Consider the following 21,244-nt stretch of genomic DNA (forward strand, 5'->3'; position numbering starts at 1 on the left):
TTTTCAAAGATATCAGGGAATTCAACAAAAAAATTAGCACCAGAGGCACTTACTAAAATCGACTGATTAGTAATGTAAGTTGATTTCATATTTAAGTTATGATATAGTATCATTGTATATTTAATATGTATGTCACACTCCCGGGAATAACAAATGGTCAGTCTATTGAACTGCTTCATACTATCGATAACTCGGATGGACAACTTGAAGTCGCTCTGTGCGATGTAACGGATTACCCGCGGTGGACCAATATAAATGCTGCGAGATATAATAATGAGATAATAATAACTAGAAAAGAACACATTATACCTGATGGGTATTACAGCGTATGCTCACTCAATGATGAATTTTTTAAGCCTTTGGGAGTTAGTCTCATAAAAAATGAGTCGAATGGGATGCTGATTTTGAACTCTGGAGAAAAGGAAGTAGTTCTTGTCTAGCGCTTAGCAGATACACTTGGATTTGTAATAGGAGACGAAAAAGGATTAATATTAATACCACCCAACCAAACACGGCATGGAGATAAATTACCCGATTTAGTTCCCTATAAAGAGTTGTGCATCCATCTTGATCAAATAAGCACGACGGATAATATTCAACTAGAAAGTCCTTCAACTCTACTCAGAGCTGTTCCAGTCAAAGATGAAAAATACAATAGCGGTAGAACGGAATCTTTCTCATCATTAGGCGACAATTTTTTTATTTCTTGGTTTACGGATGCGCCGCTCTTTCAAAGTCCAAATGTTAAAAAAAAATAAAAATGAAAATTACCCTTTTTTTTATGACCGCCGATATTTTCGACAAAAAGTTCAAACAAAAAAAAGATTACATTTTCTCGTCGAGCGTAAAGCAAAGGGAAGTCCCTCTGATATTTCTTGCTGGGATCCTTCTCTAATACCATCATAGCTTGTCGACGCAAAGCGCAGTGGTGACCAGTTTAACTAGTTCAACACTGTTGGCCGTTCAAAGCCACAAGTCACACCGCACGGTAGACCGTCCAAGTCACGTCAAAATAGTTTATAATTATATTAACCTACTTGTCACATCGTTCATTTATTAAATCTATCACATTTCACAATGTCTGAAATACGTATTCCATTTGATTTCATCATTTTTTTATCTATAGATTAAAAATGTATTCACTAGACACGATTTCCCGCAATGTTATTGAAAATATTCTCGGACACACTTCGACAACGGGTCCTCATCGAGATGTCAAACAGCAAAAAAAAGACGTTTCATGTGCTGAAACGTCTTTATTTACAAAGAAATAAAATCTTCAAAAATATATCTATAAAAGTTGCCAAACTGACATCTTAGGTATTATTTCCAACTTTTCGTGCGATCGCATGTAATCGCCAGTCAAATGACATCTCGCCTTTCGTCGCCTCGATTTCTCGGCTCGGACACGATGTCTTAATGCCAAAATATATGCATAAGAAATCTTTGTCATAGCTCGTAACCTAGCTCTATACATCCATAAATGTCCATATTTTTAATATAGATCGCGATTCCATGCTTAACCGTTCAGAATAACATGATTTAACCCAAACCTTTCGCCAAAGTCTGAAAATTACCGTTGCTGTAATTTGATTGGCTGCGTTAGGTCACGTGCTTAAATTTGACCAATCACGAACCTTGTAGAAGATTTTGTCGGTGAAACAATATAAGGTTTTTTTAATGTATACTGTGTGGTGTCCCCCGCCGTGATATTGCTGAAATATTGCTAAAAGCGGCGTAAAACCATACTCACTCACTCACTAATGTATACTGACATGGCAGCCTTAGACGTTTGTGTTATTCATACGAAGCTTTGAAAAGGAGGTATTTCATCATGTTAGTGAGCGGACAGCCACTATCATTGGGAAATTGGTGATGACAGATATTATTTGTAATTCTTTTTAAAATAATGTTCCAACAGCGTAAACAAATGAAAATAAAAAAGAAATGGGTAAGTGGATTTTATGAATTCTTATATTTGGCGAAAAAATCTTTAAAGGGGCACTGATCTAACGCAATTCGCCGGACTGGTTGTTGCCTTTGTTATTGTTTTTCCCCCGTGAGTACCCGGATGATACGCAACGCAACTGAGCGTGACCAGAGACTGGGGTACCGTCTGCAAGGACAGCTAAATAAACTTGGAGGTTGGAGGCAATATTTGTTTTATGCATTGTTGAACACTGATTGGTTAACTGTTAATTCATTTCTTCAGCCTAAACAAACAGACAAAAAGAACAAGGGAGCTCATCGGATGTCGTCATTTGGAAATACCCCAGATGGTTATAGTTTAATACTAAAAACAGTATCCATGCAGTGAAAGCATTTTCGGATTTCGGCTTGCGTCGATAATACGATTACTACTCCCTTGTTGTCATCCACGTTTTCTTGTATAACCCTACACTTGTGTATTTGTCGTCATTCACTTGATGCTCAGTTAATGAATTTATTACAGGTACAATTAGTGGTAGCACCACTTATATTACCTGACAAAGGTTCCCATTTGGCATTTATTGTGTCTGGGGTAATTATTCAATCTAAATCCAGGTTTGAAGTGAGGTGAAATGTGTGTTATGTAATATGCACGTGGCAGCCCAGCAAGAGATGAATGATCAGTTGATTTACTTTTTTTTGTAAATCAACGGATCGTTCCTAGTCATCAAAGGATTAACAGAAAATACGTTGACTGATTAATCACTGTTATCTTGCACAGTGGATATGTCAAGAGTGAGTGTTTACATGTCTAGGTTTACTAAAACAAAGGGAATACACTCATATCATGGCGCGAAGTGCCGATGTAAAAACAACATACTTTGTTGAAAGGGTTAACTGATAATACGTTGATTGATTGATCATTGTTATCTATCACTCAATGGAATTTTTAGGAACCGTGGACGCTATGAAAATACGTGGGCTTTCTCAGCCGACCATTGAGACTTGACACCTATGTAAAACACCTGAAACAATCCAAGCGATCAGTTGAGAAACGAACACGGGTTATAATATCCCGAAACGATATATATCTTTTAAAATATTTGATTGTTACTGAGACACGGGACATCGAATAAGTTTCTTTGTACAGCTGCAGACGAGTGGGATATTGTTCCTTTGTGTGGATATTCACTGATACATTCCTCGAACAAGGAAGCTGCCTAAAACTTATACACATAAATTTGGTAGGTTGTAATTATGATATCTGCATTTTGTTTTCCTTCATTTGAACCGATTCGTTCTTGTTTCTCTACGTCTTGGTTGGGAAATTTTTCAATGCGTGATAGTCGTTGTTGTCACAGGTCTTTTCCTTTGTAAGCGTGTATATATTACCGTCAATTTGTAAAATGTGATTCTCTCAGGCAATTTATAAAATGTGTAAATATTTCAGTCATTTTGACTAAAAAATCTGTCCAGATTGATCAAGACGATCAAAAGGGCCTACAAACATCACAACAGATTATTATGTAGGATTAAAAGCCAAACAACTTAGAAATGTACTTTTCAACGTTACATTTTCAGTCTCTTGGTGATGACATTAAACATCAAAATGTTTGGAATTCGTTGTCATAATAATACAGATGGAAATGTTTTTCAGTCACTTTGTAAAATAACTGAATATTTAGAAAATAATAAATGTGTTACACATTTGACAGTAAAAAAATATACACACTATAAAAAAAGCATATGCTCAGGTGAAATATATACTTTGTGTTGCAAGTCAAAATAGTGTAAATGAAAATCGCAAAATTACCAAGCAAGTGACTTATCAAAACTTCGTCACCATTACCGATGCTACTCACAAAGATACCTACATTTCCTTATTATCTCGAAAACTGTATTTCATTTTGTTGATCAATGTGACCATACGCCCTTATTACTACCCATAAAAGTGACTAATGCGCTTACGAATGGCGCAGCAGAGGTCACGAACTAGTCTAGATTTCTGCTATACATCCGGGTACTCACTGCGGAAAAACAATAACAAAGGCAACAACCAGTCCCGGGGAATTGCGTTAGATCAGTGCCCCTTTAAATTTGTGCTTCATTGGTCCTTAATCTGGACGTTATGAATGTTTTAGCTTACATTATTTTTATTTAAAACAAACTTTATTTAGTTGTTAATGAATTATTTAAATAATGTAATACACATAACTTTCATATTTTATAAACAATAGGATTAATTAGACCTTTCAAATAGTGTATGGCCAAACATGGAGTAGCGAAGATGTTAATTTCAGCAGATAATTTCCTTGATAAATGTTGGTTTCATCTATCACACAAGAGTCTCTGGGAACTTGGTGTCACAGCAGTAATCTTCTGGTTGGCTGGTGTTGAAAGAGTTAAACGTTGCCCATGCTGCCAAAATAGCAGCGTCTTTCATGCATTTCCACCCATGACATGAATATTGTTATGTTGCCATTTGTGCACAAGCTGAGTGCCAGGGATATAATAAAATGTTCTTGAAAAATTGAGTTATTTGACTTTTGTTACGCCAGGATATTTTTTTTCATACCTACCTAACTTTTTAGGACAAAATTCAAGTAAAAAAAAAATGTGAGAGGCTTTTTTTTTTTTTTTTTAAATTGGCCTGCCTCACTTTTGAAATGAGTTTGAAATCCGTAAACCAAGAAATAAAAAAAGTGTCACCTTACAATATAAAAAATTAAGGATACTTGAGTGTGACACTCCATATTATAAATAATGGTTGATTCATCAGGCCCTGGAACGCATAACCTTAGACAATGTAATACAATTGCGCTTTCCGATCTCGGAGACACAGAAGGATTCGGTAAACCTGGTACCGATGGTAAGTTATTACGCTTTACACTTACAAGATAATGTATACAAGCGGAAAGAAGTAACATTCACAGGTAATCTAGGAGATTTAAGCGATGTCGACGTTAGTAGACTCCATAAAAACACTTCGTACAATCTCACTCACAACGATGATAATAAATGGACTATGGTCGAAGCAAACATCGAGTGGCTACTGAATATCGTCATTACCCCACCGTATGTGATGATGGGTAAGCACATAATTTAACTAAGATAATAAATAGTGGCATCTTACTCGGGGCTTATATCCCGTCAAAACGAAAAAGTGTCGTAGTCTCTCCCCTACCAGAAAACCCAGGTCATATGTTATATAGTCGTCCGGCAGTTAAAAATGTTAGTTTAAATTTGGTTACTGAATTCAATGATATTAAAGATAACTTGAGTGCAATACCTAATCTTTCTACGCTTATTATTGAAGTCTTGTACGGAGATGCACCGGAAGATGCCTTCAAAATATTACCAGGTCTATCAATTAAATGGCTAAAGAAACATGAGCGTCGACTTTGCAGTTTTATTCATATTGGAGCATCACCCTTGAGGGGGTCCATATTATTAAAAGTGACAGCATTTCTCTTACTAAGATATTCATGCCATATAATATACATTTGATAAGGTTGATGTATACTCTCAAAACATTTAATCAAGACAAATTAAGGACTATTATATGACTGTAATGGCGCTCGATGAAAAGATGGATACTGTTGATGGATTTCGATTACATCAAATAAGCGACATAAAACATCGAATAGATAAGGAGAGGGAGTTTAGACTTGGATTGTATAAAAAGTATCCCAGAGCCGTGAATGCTCTCGACGGAGTTGACACCGCGCTTGTGACGGCTTCTGTAATCGCCGCGCCTATCGTACTTGGCATGGAAATAGCGGCCGGAGTCTCAGGACTGGCAGGAATAACGATAAAATTCATTTCTGGTAAGTTGCAAAAGAAAGCATTAAAACATGATAATATTCGGATACTCACCGAAGCAAAGTTGAACAGCATTGAGGATCATATTTCAACAGCAATGGCTGATTGTAAGATATCCGAGGAGGAGTTTCGTTTAGTGCTGTCGGAACTCACTAAATACAACGTAATGAAGCAAGAGATTCAATCCAATTCTCATAAGACCAGTGGTATTAGCAAAGACGAGGAAAAAAAGTTTATAGAACAGGGGAGACAACAAGCGCGTCAATTATTCAATGCCAAAACCAAAGAACTAGTTGGAGATTAAAAATAGATTGCTTCCTATCATTAGATCACACTGCATTAAATCATACATTCATTTAGAAGAATGCTTACGTAAATATATAATAATGGAGAATTACAAACCAACAAAGGAAGAACTCGAAAAAGCTATCAAAACATTTATGCTCAGGGACAAAATTATCAAATGGAGAGAATTACCACAAGGTATAGATTATATCAGTGATGTCAAACCAACCAAATACGGTCATCAATTGTTTCTTTCCAATTACCAAGAAGAGTATATAGTCTGGTCTCCTAGTAAAATGAACGAAGAACTTAGTAAAAATGTTGACTATCACTTTGTTAAAAATAATGGTATACGTATTAGTAAAAATAATAGAGAATATTTTCATTACCATTTAGTTTAATCTTATGACTATCGTTGAATCGCATCATCATTTACACATAAAAAAATCCATCTGTAGTCATGGTATAGGTATATGAATCTGGCTCTAGTGGAAGTGAGCCAGAACCCTATCATCTATAAAAAATTGTATCATAGAAGCATTGATAGGTTTGAAAATGGCTCCAAGTAGTGGTGAGCTAGAGTCATTTTCATTACAATTAATTTAATCTAATGATGATTGTTGGATCGCATCATCATTTTTGCATAAAAAATTCCATCTGTAGTAGCAGTATAGGTATATAAATCTTGCTCCAGTGTAGTTGCGGTAGAACCCCTATTACCTACAGTACTTTACCACCTTAAACACAATCATGTATTCCCTACCTGTTGGACCCATTTTGATTGTGTCGGGTAGTTAGATAGGTAAGTGACACAGCAACAAGTAGAGATTGCTGCAGAGCATCAATAGCTCCCCGCAATATAATGCTATGTGCAGAGGAAATAAGTGTAAGCTATGGGAGGAGAGAATTTATGTTCAGTACAAATTGGTTGTTATTAATGTACTTATCTTTGGAAAGCACAATAAAAGAAACAGTGTCTTTAATTGGTCAGCACAAAGAAAACCCAGGCAAGAAAACTGGGCCTGTCAGGCAAAACTTGATATATACCCATTATTAGTACCAATAAAAAAAATCCTATATAGATAACGAAACAAATGTCATTCTAAAGCATGCTTTTGCAGCAAATATTAATATTTCTGGTCAAAATGTTGGTTGGGTTAAATAAAGCAAACTTTTAAAATAGTGAACACAAAAAATGTAATGAATCCACTCATTATATACTCAATAGACTTCAGTTCAAATGTAAAAATTCACGCAATCATTAATGGATTCCCATTTATCTAGCAGCAAGTTAGGAACATACAGTTTGGTCACGTTATCTATAAATATTGAGAATTATCTTACATATTGTAAAAACAAAGGACATAGGTCACTTTTCTCAAAACTTCGTTTAAGTAATCACAAACTAAAAATTGAAAAAATTGTAGATATAAAAAAAAAACAACAACAACATTTGAACAACGTCTGTGAAACATGTGATGTCTCAGAAGATGAACAACATTACGCATTGTCTTACATAATACAACCAAGAAAGAGAATCACAAATAATCCCCAATCATGATAAAGAATTTAGTACACTCGGTTAAAAGGTGCAGATTCTTAATAAGTTTACCAACAGTTATCCAGAAACAACTTCCAAGATCTGTTAACATATCAACAATTACAAACCTTACAATTCCTTGCACATGTATGTACAACATTACCATAGTTTTGCTCACTTCCCATATTGTTTCCATATCATTATAATACACTTGTTTTACAAATAAAATTGTTATAATGTAGCTCTTTGGAATGTTGAATGTTACTGTGTTTTTTAATTGTCGTTTATTGTGCATGTATTTTGTAGTTTGTGATTGTGTAATATAGCCACTGATTCTACATGGAATGTTCCGCAATACATACCTCATCTAAAACATCTTTGTTGTATAATAGTTTCTTACAGTTGCTTACGGGGCATTGTTGGCCCAGTCGCCAAAGCCGCTGCAATTCGCTATGCAGAGTTGTGTCCCTTGGGCACGCCAGAAACCTATGACAGTGTGTTTGAATCTCGGTTCGCTCCGATTTTGTTGTCAGCACAAAACCCTTGCTCGTTGGTTTCACCAAAGTGGTGAACGTCTAAGACCTGCATCACTTCAGACTTTCCTCCCACATCAAGCTGACACGGAATACTATTCAAGACGGCGTTAAACCCAACTACCTCACTCACTCTTGTGTATGGTTCCGTTTGGTTTACTGGGTTTGTGTTGTGATTGCTTCCGGCTTAAATTTGAAATTTGTTTAAAAGAATGTTACTATGTTCAACCCAAACATCGTGGAGATATCATGCAACCGTATTATCTTTTTGGAAAATAATTGCAAACTACAGACTACAGACCAACCTGTCCTATGTATCCAGAAGCAAAGAACATATACGGGTGTATGATCTCTGCTGGAATTTTTTTTGTTTTTTTGTCAAAGCAATAAACCATGCAGAAACGTAAACCGCCGCATGAAATAGTATGTACCATACATTACATACAGTGAAGTATTAAAAACAATGCTGTGCTCAACTATGCACAGCAAGCGCCATACATGTGATTATGAAGATAACTAATAAAAAAATTCTCATATCAAACCCGTTGTTTTACATGTGTTGTTTATTGAACAAAGTCATACTTTATAGAAGCCTGTTATTTAATCCTGTTGAAAAATATGTTGCAAAAGCAGTGTGAAAATTGAGTGCCCGTGACAGGCTTGGCCTTAATTCCTTCCTGGAACGTTTCTCGATGGCTGCCTGAATAACATACGATACATTGCAAAGGTAGTGCGCAATTGAGCTGTTCGGGTAAGGGAGATAATCACTCACTCTCAGTGATACAGCTTGAATAAGGCACGATGTACAGCAATGCAAGGTCAGTGCGTGAATTTATCACTTCTATACTACGCCTATAGCTAAAGGAGATAATCGCTCAATGCGCAATAGTTTATTCTTACAAAATATAGACCGGTTAACTTTAGCGAAATGGGATCATTTTTAGCTCTTTTAAAAACAAAATGAACAAATTTCATGGGTTATCAGCATTACGAAAAATGACTAAGTCTCAGAATAGCAAGAAGATTTTGAAGTATCTCTTATTGCTGGAAAAGATAAACATCAACATTTCACGCACATTTCACATGATTTGTATGTTTCGTTTCGGTAACTGTGTGGCTTGAAATTTCATAGAAACCAACATGTCGACTTACATGCTACAAATTTAACCTCTCCCTTATACTTCCCCGCCTTAAGGGCGGGGAAGAATAATGATGACAACTCATCCCAGTGAAGGGGAGGTAACTTGTGAACCTGTCTCACGGATTGATGTCCATTTGCAGGGGCATATGGATATGCACTTTTGAATAGCACTTTTAATGAGAACAATGTGTAATGAGGTATTTGAAAACTTTGTTATTACAGTAGTTATTATCACAGTCATCACTTTGTTATTAAGGTAGCTTGGCGCAGTGGCAATTGTGTATCAAGAAACAGGTAGATTGGTATGCTTCTGTTTATGAATGTATTGCAAACACTTTTTTTGTTTCTTTTTTAGCAATGCCCAGAAAACTGTGTATCTTCACCCCATCTACCCACCAGAGTTGGAAATAAATAACAACAACTGAGAAACCATATTCAGTGTCTTATTAGCATCAGTGCTTAGAAAATCAAAATGATAGCAGCCTCTGTGGCAAGCTGTATGACAAGAGGGATGATTTAAGTTTGCCAGTTGTAAATTTTCCCTTCATGTTGAGCAATATAAATCAGATTCAGCCTGTGTCTACATGTCTCAGATGTATAGGTGCTTTAGAGCATTTTATTCAAATTTCACTGAAAGACACATTTTACTTGTAACTAGTTTTGCTTTTATGAAGAGCCTGGTTTGGTCATTCCCAAAACTTTGTGGTAGACATTAAGCAGATTTGACTAAATATGCCACATCACTTGTATACATGATGCCTCAAGCTCATCAATGCTTTGACCTTTGTATACCTCCTTACTCACAGGCACTTACTCTCAATGAAAAATGTAGTAATGGCAAGTGCTACAGGTAACACTGGACATGCTAACCTTTCCTTGTGAACACCTGTGTCATCACTGATTTTCATTCATGTAATTTTCATCACTTTTTTACTATAGGCTGATTATTCTCTGGGATTGACATTTTGAATGTACAATGGTATGATATGCACTTCTTCAGAGGTGTATTTTCTTGTAAAAAGGTGTGCATTATACACAGGAAAAGAATGGGGTAGAACTAGTCATATGCAGGAAATGTTGTGTACAAAACTTGAGAGATGTGCTTTGTTATTTTAAGTAGAAAGCTGCCAGAAGCCTTTTAGATTTATTATTACAAAATATTTTCATTGTGGTGTTTAATTTGTTCATTGTTAACAGGATCTGGGCAGTTTGGTTCTGTGGTGAAAGGAGTGTGCCTACTGGGCAAGAAGGAAATACCTGTTGCTATTAAGACTCTAAAGAATGAAGATTATAAACCAGACCAAAAGGTAAGTACTGCAAAAGTAAATATCTTTTTCTAGGTAAAAGAATCTTAAAATCTAAACAGTAAGTAAAGCAAGACAAACAGGGTACCCTGAAAGAAAACATCACCTTTATAAAATGTACTTATTTGTAACTTTACTTAGTAATTAATGAATATAAAGACTTATATGTATTACGTAAATTATGTGAATTAAGACTTATTTATAAAGAAATTAAGACATTTAAACAGTAGAACACAGAACCAACATGGATGGAACAAACCTAATGGATACAATGCACTGTTACAAAATCCCTGAATTATCTCCTATTTATTATCAAATAAATTATACATATATAACAAAGTCTCTACAACCAATTAGAGTATTTTCCAAACTGATATTTGATCTCTGACAAGGTCAAATACCACTAATTAGGGATTGTGGCTAATCAACACATTCAGCGGTGATAATTCAACTTTGTTAAACTTGCTTTATGTTAATCTTACCTGTAATTGGACTGGTCTTGCCTGTAAAATAAACATGTAAATATGAAGTCAAAGTGATCAGGTCACTTGTATTGTGTTTTGTTTTATCCAACATGGCCAACATGGCCGAGAGAAAACGCATATAACAAACAATGTATATAACAAACTGATTTCTCCAGTCCCTTGTAGTTCGTTATATCCATGTTCTACTCTACACTAAACTATGTATATAACAAACTCAGGTGACCACTAATTTCAGTTCATTATAACCGTAATTCATTATAAGCAGTTAGACTGTCTGACATCTTCGATCAAGTCACGTGACCACATCGTGTTACCCGATAAATAACAAACGTGTGCACTGTATATGTACTATGTTTATTAATCTCATAAGTTGATTTGTAACTTAACATCAATGTCTAAATCTTTCTGCTTGCAAAGTGTGTCTGTCATCGTTATTTTATTAATACTGAATGTTCCTTACTCTAGTTGTCACATTTTTTAGACAGAAATATTCATTTTGAAGGCTTTAGCCTATTCACTCTTTAACTATTGTTAATTGAAGGTGTAAATAATTAGTGAGGACAAGCTGTTAGAACTTATTCCAGTTAATCACTTGCCTTCAATTATTTTTTGCCGCTTTGAACATTATAAGCATGTTTGTTATAAATATGGTTTACTGCATATGAATACTCAGGAGGATCTTTGCAATGCATGCTTCCAAACAATCTTCAGGAGAAACTGTACAGCATGCTCAACACCATCTCCGTATTGCATATTCTGTAGATGCTGTTACATCATCTTTGCAACCTGCGACCATGTCAATCTCATTAAAATCAGATCTTAGTTCTCGCTACCGCTAAACAAAGATCTGAAGACATCCTATTACGGGTCACGTCAGACCAACCTTGTGCAAACTGTGACCGACCAATAGAATGACCAATCAGAAGGCAGCTTTCTCTTGCTTTATGGCACTAATTTCAAATTGGCGACTACGCTTCGAAACATATTTGGACAAATTCTCGATTACAAATTTGAAACCTAAACAAAAGAACATTCTGGAATGGCTAATAGATGGTCTAGATTGTATGGATTCAGTCGTTAAACCTGTAACTATCGTTCGGAATACCCCGTGTTAAATTTTTTGAGGTCGTATGATTAGAAATCTCATTCCGACTGTCACTTTCATGATCTGGTAAGTGACGCTCTCATTGGTCAGATGAAAGGTCGTTCAGACGTGACCTCTAATGGGATGTCTTCAGATCTTTGTTTAGCGGTAGTGAGAACTAAGGTCTGATTTTAATGAGATTGGCGATCATGTTCTCAGACAATCTTCAGAACACCCTTAGTAAGGGGCATGGGTGGCCCTAGTCATCTTAGGCAACGTAATTCGCTGTGCAGAGTTGCATCCCTTGGGCACACCAGAAACCTAGGGTCGTGGTTTTGAATACTGCTTTGCCCCGATTATGTTTCTAGGTTTGTCATCACCATACCCATTGCTAAGGGGACACTGAACACTACTGCCATCCTTGAATTTGCATTTTAGGGGGCCATATGAAAAGCTTCTTTTTTTTTATTGTAAATTCAAAATTATGACAGCTATTGCTTTAATATGAGACCTATATTTCTTTTAACTTGCAATGTTTTGTTACATCTGGAGATGGAAAGGGGTCATCTCAAAATGATGTGATAATTAAGCCACTTTTTATTTACTTTTTTCAGTAAATAATGAAACCCGTTTTGACCAAGGTATTTATATAAATACAAAATAGGAATAAAGAAAGCAAAGAACATCAATTTAATCACATATGAAACACTTGAGAATACATTACAATACTATGTAAACATTTCCACCCTTGGATATGTAACATTTCTCCACGTTCCATACAAAGTTTTTACTTCCTTCAGCTGAACAATCTGTACAAATCAGTTTCTTTTTAAACATTTGCTGCTGACAGTAGAGGAGGTTCTTTTGCATTGTTGTTGTTAGATGAATTTTATGAACAGGAACCATACATCTCATGATCTTCTGTAAACCTTTTGGCGAAATACACACAAAGACAAAGCACATCTGTGTTGAAACATTCAGCTCCAGTTCTTTTGTGATCTTGCATCTACAGTAGGCAAAAGGTGTCTGTCTCTCATGGTTTGCCATGAGATTTGCCAAATCTCTCTGTTTGGAAGAGGCTACTTTGTTTTCAAGTTCATCCTTCTCAGGAATGTCTCCCATTCTTTCTACTAGCTATGAACAGAACAGATGCCAAATCTGCCTTGTTAGCTGATAGGACAATAAAATTCTCCTACTTTTGTGGTAGATAACTGTTAATAAGTTTTCTTACCAATTGGCCATGTTTTCCCCCCACTTTTCATGAGTTGCATTTTTGATGGAGCAGTCATCATGACAGTCAAACACAACGTCTATTCATTTGACTGTTGTGTCAAACTTTCCAAGGACAGTCACAGATGAAGTCTGCAAAATCTCCAAAGGTCTTTGCCTGTGATGGTTTCCCTATGCACTGTATTAATGCTGGTCGAGCCATGAGTAAGCATGTTCTTTTCTCGTACTTTGGAAATGTACATGAAAAGAACAATTCATGCATTACAACTTCCCAAACAAACCGTAGTTAAGATTTTGAACTCTCATAAAAACACATGCTCCCCTGCATAGCCCTTAGGGGGCATCTCAAAACAGGATAGGAAATTAAAGTTAGATTCCTTTGATAAGAAAGTTGTCAGGGACGTGATTCGGCGGTTAACACAAGAAAATGAATTTATTTCAACACAAAAACTAAAACAAATTCTCCTTACAGAGCATGACTTAGATATTTCCAAATGGACCATTTGTAAATTCCTTTCCAAATTTGGATATCAGTACAAAAAGACGAAAGGGTCGAAACTAGCAATGTGTGAACGACCAGATATCATTCGTTTGCATATCAATTATTTGTGCACTATTAAAAAGAAACAAGAAGAAGGCTATGAGCATGTCTATTTGGACGAAACCTGGGTTAACGCCTGCCACACAGCGGCTTACCAATACCAGATACCAGAGAGCCACAGCGCAAGATCCCCCCTGGTAAAGGGGAGCGCCTGATTGTCCTCCATGCAGGCTCCCACAGAGGTTTCCTCCCTGGGTGTGATCTAGTGTTCAGATCCAGATCTACAGATGGCAGAGACTACCATACCGAGATGAATAGTCAAGTTTTCACTGCGTATGTTGAGGAGCAGCTCCTCTTAGCACTGCCTGATAAATCCTTGGTGGTTATGGACAATGCTCCCTATCACCTATCCCTTATTAAATAACTGCTTGAGACGCCCAACGCTAACACCGTATTCGTGTGTGCGTGATTCCCGTGCAACCTTTCGAGTTGAGTTGATTGGTTCAACTGTGTCATATGGCCCTGTGATGCTGGGGTAGCATTATGCAGATGGCTGTTACAATGAATGCTCATTCCACCCGTGACGAACAGGTCTGGTTGTTGATGAAATATAGTGATAGCTAAATAGAAATTAATTTTTTATTCATGCACCGATTGTCTTTAAATGTAATATCCAGTTATGTATGACTGTTTGATTACTCCATACCAACTTTGACTGGAGTAGGTCCAATAGTTTTTCAGATATTGTAGTAAACGTCGGTACCTTAAATTAACTTCCAGACTATAGATATGCCAGTACAGCTTTGCTATTTCAATGCAGTGTGCCATCCAATTTTGCCAGTGCTGAAGGAACTGTAGAAAGTTCATGTTCAAGGATTGATGTCATATCAACCTTTGTCTGTCCTCTTCAAACTATTTGACAAAGGTGATGCTTGGCAAAGCACAGATATATCAGCTAGATACAATGAGCCCCATCTTGAGTAGTTAGAATGTTCATAAAAAGAAAGGAATGGGGGGCATATTTGGTAAAGATGAAAGATGCAATTTCTTATTTCCATCCTTTTAGCCCTCAGAAAATCCTTCAGAGTTTTAACTGTTACCATGTAATTCCTCAAATACATACAACTGTGCAGCATTTGCACAATCATATTCTTGAAAGTGCTTGATTGCTTTTCACTTTGGTACACAACTTTACAACAGTGTTGATATCAGCAATATCATTTGCCAGAATTTTTCATTTACCAGCTTGTGGTAACCATTTAAGCAGCAGTGACCGATACACACTCCACAAGGCTTCATGTGATAGCTTTTGGCTCTGATTCATCATTTGTATGCCCTTCCTCCAAGCAATTGTTGTGTGGAAACTTCACTCTATAACCTGTCCATGTATCTTCTTCACTTCACGTGTTTCCCAATGAATTGAAGATAATTCATCGTGACATGCAGCCTTCCAGGTCTGACTATGGCTATGCTGCGAGCTTCTTCTCTGAGCCAAACTATTTATCTCAGATTACTATACAATGCCTGGTCCAAAGTTATTATCATACACTGTCTGATGACAGTATTCAAAGTGTCTTATTGGGGTAAATAGCGCTCAGCAGATCCATCTGTCCATCTGTCAATGTGTCTACCCACAATGTTTTCTGTTCCTTGTATAAGTTCTCAACCATTCATCAGAAATTCAGGAAAATTCACAATGATGTTGACTGGGAGGCCTTGTTAGTGTATTCCTTCATATGTGTCATTTTTTTTAAACAAAAAGTTATTTTAAGACCCCCCTAAATTAAAACATAATATTCTTATATGTGTCATTTTAAAACTTGAAAAGGATACCAGTATACATTTGTCCATTATTTGATAGTTTTATGTTTCTATTTACTTGAAAATCGATATTACCGTGAACTGAAAAGGTATGAACTGGGTTTGAAAAAAAAGAAAATATGTAAAATTAGACTTTAGACATGTTAGCCATTAGACTTGGTAATCAGAGAAATTATTTTGAGATAGTGGTACTATCATTGGTATGTTATATAACAGGGAATTCCATAGAATTACCCATTCCTGCATCCCTGTGCATGTGTGAAATTGACTTCACTCTGTTGCAGCCTGAAATTGTCAGAGAGGCTGAGGTTATGCAAGAACTGGACCATAAGCACATTGTCAGAATGATAGGTAAGTATTCAATCTGCCCTTGGGAAATTATTTGGGCATATAACATGTCATGAAAAGGTCAATGGTAAATGTCACAAGATAAAAAATTCAGGAATGTTTGTGGTGACACTTTCTCAAAAAGTATGAACGCATGACCTTGTGGTGTAATGGGAAAAAACAATAAATATTTTGCTCGGATGTATTTCTATGTTCTCTGAATTTTGACTGAGGTAAACTGGTAGACCAGTTATCCAGTATATTGTCTATCACTCAGTGTGGTGGCCTCATCATTAAGGTCCTTATGATATACACATTCTTGCATATTTACTTTTTAAGTCACATGACTTCATCTAGGTCGTGCCTGTTTGCTGAGGGTGATGGTACTCCCTTATGATGTTTCGTGGCAAAATTCGGCTAAATTGTCAAACAACATTTCAAGTCAAAGAATTCACCTTCTAAGGTCTTAAGGACCTATCATCTGAGGAAGACAACAGTTCCTTCACACTGTGAGTGGATCGATTTCAGTTAAATTCCACCGCAGTTGGTGAGCTTGAGGACCAAGGTTTCAAATCCTAGGAGGGAACAGCAGAATTGACAGATCACAACTTCGGTTGTCATGTGCCATTGGCTTAAATACCAATTAAAAAAGCACTGAGGTGGATTGGCAATAACTTTTGGAAAAGAGGCAAAGGTTTTGACTGTCCATCTGGGTCACTGAGCCTGGAGAACAAAGCACCTGACCAGTTGCAGACCAATTAGCAAGTATGCAAAGGAATTCTCATCTAATGATCTTGCTAATATTTTCAAAATGCCCCAGTCAGAATTCATTCCTAGCCTAGCAGAAAGATTGCGCACTCCTTTCTGGACATTTGTGACACCGTCACTATGTCAGAATAGCATAGTAGTGCTGGATGTGTCTGTGGTGGTGCATCAACTGACACTATCCTCATGTAAAAATGCCCTGAAGATTCTATGAGAGATGGGAACAAATGATTGGATATCATTGGCCTGAGTGATGAACTATGAATTACAGTAGCTACAGTATAACAAGCCTTCTTATGGTCATCACCCTTCTCATATGAACGCGAATAGATTTGTGTGAGCTTTGAGGTTGAAAACACTTTTTCCTGCACTAGTGTAATGTAAAAGGACAAGATAGAGGTGAGTATTCTGGATGAAATAGCTGAGGGCAACTACATTAAAGTATCTACAAAACCGAGGATGGTGAGTGCACTGGGTTCTGTGCCAAAAAGCCCATACCTATTCAATAGCCGGACACAAAATGATAACTGAATGTAATGCCAACAGAGCATCTGTGCATTGGTACCTTATTTTGATGACTTCTGGGTAGCCACAGCAATGTGGAAGGCATGTCCGGCAGCGATGAACTTGAGTCTACATTATCTACGATAGCTCAGCTTCCAAATCAGCTGGAAGAAGGTGGAGGGCTCATACTGATGGCTTACTTTTCTTGGGGTTTAGCTGGAGACATCAGTTGGTACACTATCACTCAATGCTTTGAAAACTGAATTATTGCTGCAAGAATTTACTGTGTTTCTGGATGGTAAATGCTCCAGAGTTGTGGGACCTACTTGTCTGTCAACAGGTCTCAGATCCTACAGTGCAAGGAGTGAATGCACAAGGTAATCTTACCCTTTGTATCCTGGGCACCCCTTATGTCCTTCCACATCTTTGGCTCAGTTCCTTTCACAAGCGTGTCCACTCGACAAGGATGCTGTACCTACACCTCAGGAAGGGCTATGTTACTCATCACTCTCACCAGATTCTTTCCGTAAACAACTCAACAAGGTGTCCCATGAATTAGGCCTATCTACCGGTGACTATAACACTCATAGTCTGCGAGGTGTTAGCGATACAATATCCATTACTCAGTGATACAAGATCGATGATTGGTTATTATGCCAAAATAAGATATGCTGAAATATTTGCTTCGTCCACCATATTTCCAGATGGAATCAGTATGAAGACTTTGCACTTAGCTAAGGAATTGGGTTTGGCTGATACCAATTAACCTTTAATTGAAGAATCTTCTGGTGCTTCTGTTCAGGATATCCATCACACAATGGCTGTTCACTCGGATTACAGATCCGGTCATCAGTTTTGCTCAAATCCAACTGGTGCATCTCCATAGATACATCAATGACTTTCTCTTGGCTGATCAGGACACGTACAGGTGGATCATGATAGATGCTACAGATGGTTGCTGATGTGATGGCTCAACAATACTCTTCGATGCTTGTTATATATACTTTCAAGACATGACTTACTGGTGGAGACTTCGCTTTCGTCCCCTACTGGCTGGGAAGAACTTGATGGACAACTTTGGACATCCTGGTAACTTGTCCCTGATTGTTATTGGATCAGCTCACTTGGTAGACAGGATGGGAGAAGGTCATTATGAGCATTCCACTCTGGATGCTTCCAGTTCAGGTTGGAGAGCTCATATAGACGATATAACATATAACGATACTATGGCAACCTTATGATGAGACCTTCACATTAATTGCCTCCAGATGAGAGTGATCGACTATGCACTCAATATGAGTCTTGATCCTCGGTCACGGACAACACCACAGTAGTAGATTGTGTCCAGATGCAAGGAGAGGACAAGTTGAGTGGTTCATTGAGTAAGACTACAAGTTCATTTGCCTTGCTAGACTCCATCTACTGCTGGATTTAAGCAGCCACATATGGGGAAGCGCAACATATTGGCGGACAACTTATCCCATCAAGGCAGGACAGCCACAACAGTGGTCTCTCCATCCAGAGTCATTGTGTTGGATAACATCGGTTAGGGATACACCTCAACTGGACTTGTTTGTCACATGCCTAAACAAGATTCCAGTGTATTTCAGTCTGATGCCAAGTTCTTCAAGTAGACAAGCTGTCCATGGACAAGATGGGGTTATTAGCATATGCCTTCTATGTTTGGTTGCTCAGAACATCAAGACACAGATTGCACAATCATAGCACCGGTGTTGCCAGCTCGACTGTGATTCACCAGACTGTTCTGGTTACTCCTGGAGGAACCCCTCAGATTACCAGAACGTTGATATCTCCTCCTTGAACTCATGTACGTCATGTATGGTAGTCAACTTGCCCTTCACCTCCAACGCACATTCCAAAAATGGAACCTGTCGGCTTTTTGGGTGGATCCTTTTGAACTTTTGACATCAGCAACACTACTACAAAAGACCAAGAAGAAGGCATTCCTTTGGCCACAGCATCCAGGGTGTCAGAACTGCATGCTCTAGACTTCTCAGGACTCACGGACACAGATGATTTGTGCTCGATTAATATCAGGACCCTACCAGAGTTCATGGCTATAAACCAGACTATGACTTTAGTATGACTATAGGCCATAAACAGTACACGATCCCAATCCACAGGAAAGGTTTCGATGAAGCGGATCATCATATATTCCCACATTCCAGTTCTATCTAGGAGCGACACAACTGCAACAAAGAGACAGGAAACATCAATTTCTACTCATGTAAACCCGCTTCAGATAAAGACATTAACAAAGTGGCAGTCACAGGATAGCTTAAAACTAAGATGCCTGAAAGTTACCAGCATACAGAGGAATCAACTTCCTTATTTGGTACCTTTAACACTCCTAAGAACTAGGCTTTATCCACCAGTCTCGCTTATGAGGAGACAGTCTCTGTGGAGCAGGCTTCGCTACTATCTGAGAGATACTCAACATGACCTAGAGGGTATTTATAGCTTAGGTCCAGAAGTAGCAGCTCAGTCCATCGTCTCCCCTCACCTTATTTTGGAAAAGAAGGTTAAGGGGTAAGAGTTTTTGCAGCAGCAGCCTGAAAAGATAAGTTAACCTTTCGCACCATATTGTCTGCTAGTAGCACAGATCATAGGTTAGGCGACAATTTTTTTATTTCTTGGTTTACGGATGCGCCGCTCTTTCAAAGTCCAAATGTTAAAAAAAAATAAAAATGAAAATTACCCTTTTTTTTATGACCGCCGATATTTTCGACAAAAAGTTCAAACAAAATAAAGATTACATTTTCTCGTCGAGCGTAAAGCAAAGGGAAGTCACTCTGATATTTCTTGCTGGGATCCTTCTCTAATACCATCATAGCTTGTCGACGCAAAGCACAGTGGTGACCAGTTTAACTAGTTCAACACTGTTGGCCGTTCAAAGCCACAAGTCACACCGCACGGTAGACCGTCCAAGTCACGTCAAAATAGTTTATAATTATATTAACCTACTTGTCACATCGTTCATTTATTAAATCTATCACGTTTCACAATGTCTGAAATACGTATTCCATTTGATTTCATCATTTTTTTATCTATAGATTAAAAATGTATTCACTAGACACGATTTCCCGCAATGTTATTGAAAATATTCTCGGACACACTTCGACAACGGGTCCTCATCGAGATGTCAAACAGCAAAAAAAAGACGTTTCATGTGCTGAAACGTCTTTATTTACAAAGAAATAAAATCTTCAAAAATATATCTATAAAAGTTGCCAAACTGACATCTTAGGTATTATTTCCAACTTTTCGTGCGATCGCATGTAATCGCCAGTCAAATGACATCTCGCCTTTCGTCGCCTCGATTTCTCGGCTCGGACACGATGTCTTAATGCCAAAATATATGCATAAGAAATCTTTGTCATAGCTCGTAACCTAGCTCTATACATCCATAAAGTTCCATATTTTTAATATAGATCGCGATTCCATGCTTAACCGTTCAGAATAACATGATTTAACCCAAACCTTTCGCCAAAGTCTGAAAATTACCGTTGCTGTAATTTGATTGGCTGCGTTAGGTCACGTGCTTAAATTTGACCAATCACGAACCTTGTAGCAGATTTTGTCGGTGAAACAATATAAGGTTTTTTAATGTATGCTGACATGGCAGCCTTAGACGTTTGTGTTATTCATACGAAGCTTTGAAAAGGAGGTATTTCATCATGTTAGTGAGCGGACAGCCACTATCATTGGGAAATTGGTGATGACAGATATTATTTGTAATTCTTTTTAAAATAATGTTCCAACAGCGTAAACAAATGAAAATAAAAAAGAAATGGGTAAGTGGATTTTATGAATTCTTATATTTGGCGAAAAAATCTTTAAAGGGGCACTGATCTAACGCAATTCGCCGGACTGGTTGTTGCCTTTGTTATTGTTTTTCCCCCGTGAGTACCC

General features: G+C 37.4%; 1 protein-coding gene across 1 annotated transcript in view; it reads left to right on the plus strand.

The window, feature by feature from the left end:
• The window catches only part of LOC124120811 (tyrosine-protein kinase SYK-like), a 220,906-nt gene that overhangs the window by 154,780 nt on the left and 44,882 nt on the right, over positions 1 to 21,244 (plus strand). Inside the window, exons 10-11 of the mRNA XM_046483671.2 lie at positions 10,448 to 10,557; positions 16,000 to 16,066. Of these exons, the coding sequence (XP_046339627.1) occupies positions 10,448 to 10,557; positions 16,000 to 16,066 (177 nt within the window). The remainder of the gene's footprint in view (positions 1 to 10,447; positions 10,558 to 15,999; positions 16,067 to 21,244) is intronic.

This window comes from Haliotis rufescens, unplaced genomic scaffold, assembly GCF_023055435.1.
Source record: "Haliotis rufescens isolate VD_foot unplaced genomic scaffold, xgHalRufe1.0.p SCAF_2, whole genome shotgun sequence".
NCBI classification, from domain to species: Eukaryota; Metazoa; Mollusca; class Gastropoda; order Lepetellida; family Haliotidae; genus Haliotis; species Haliotis rufescens.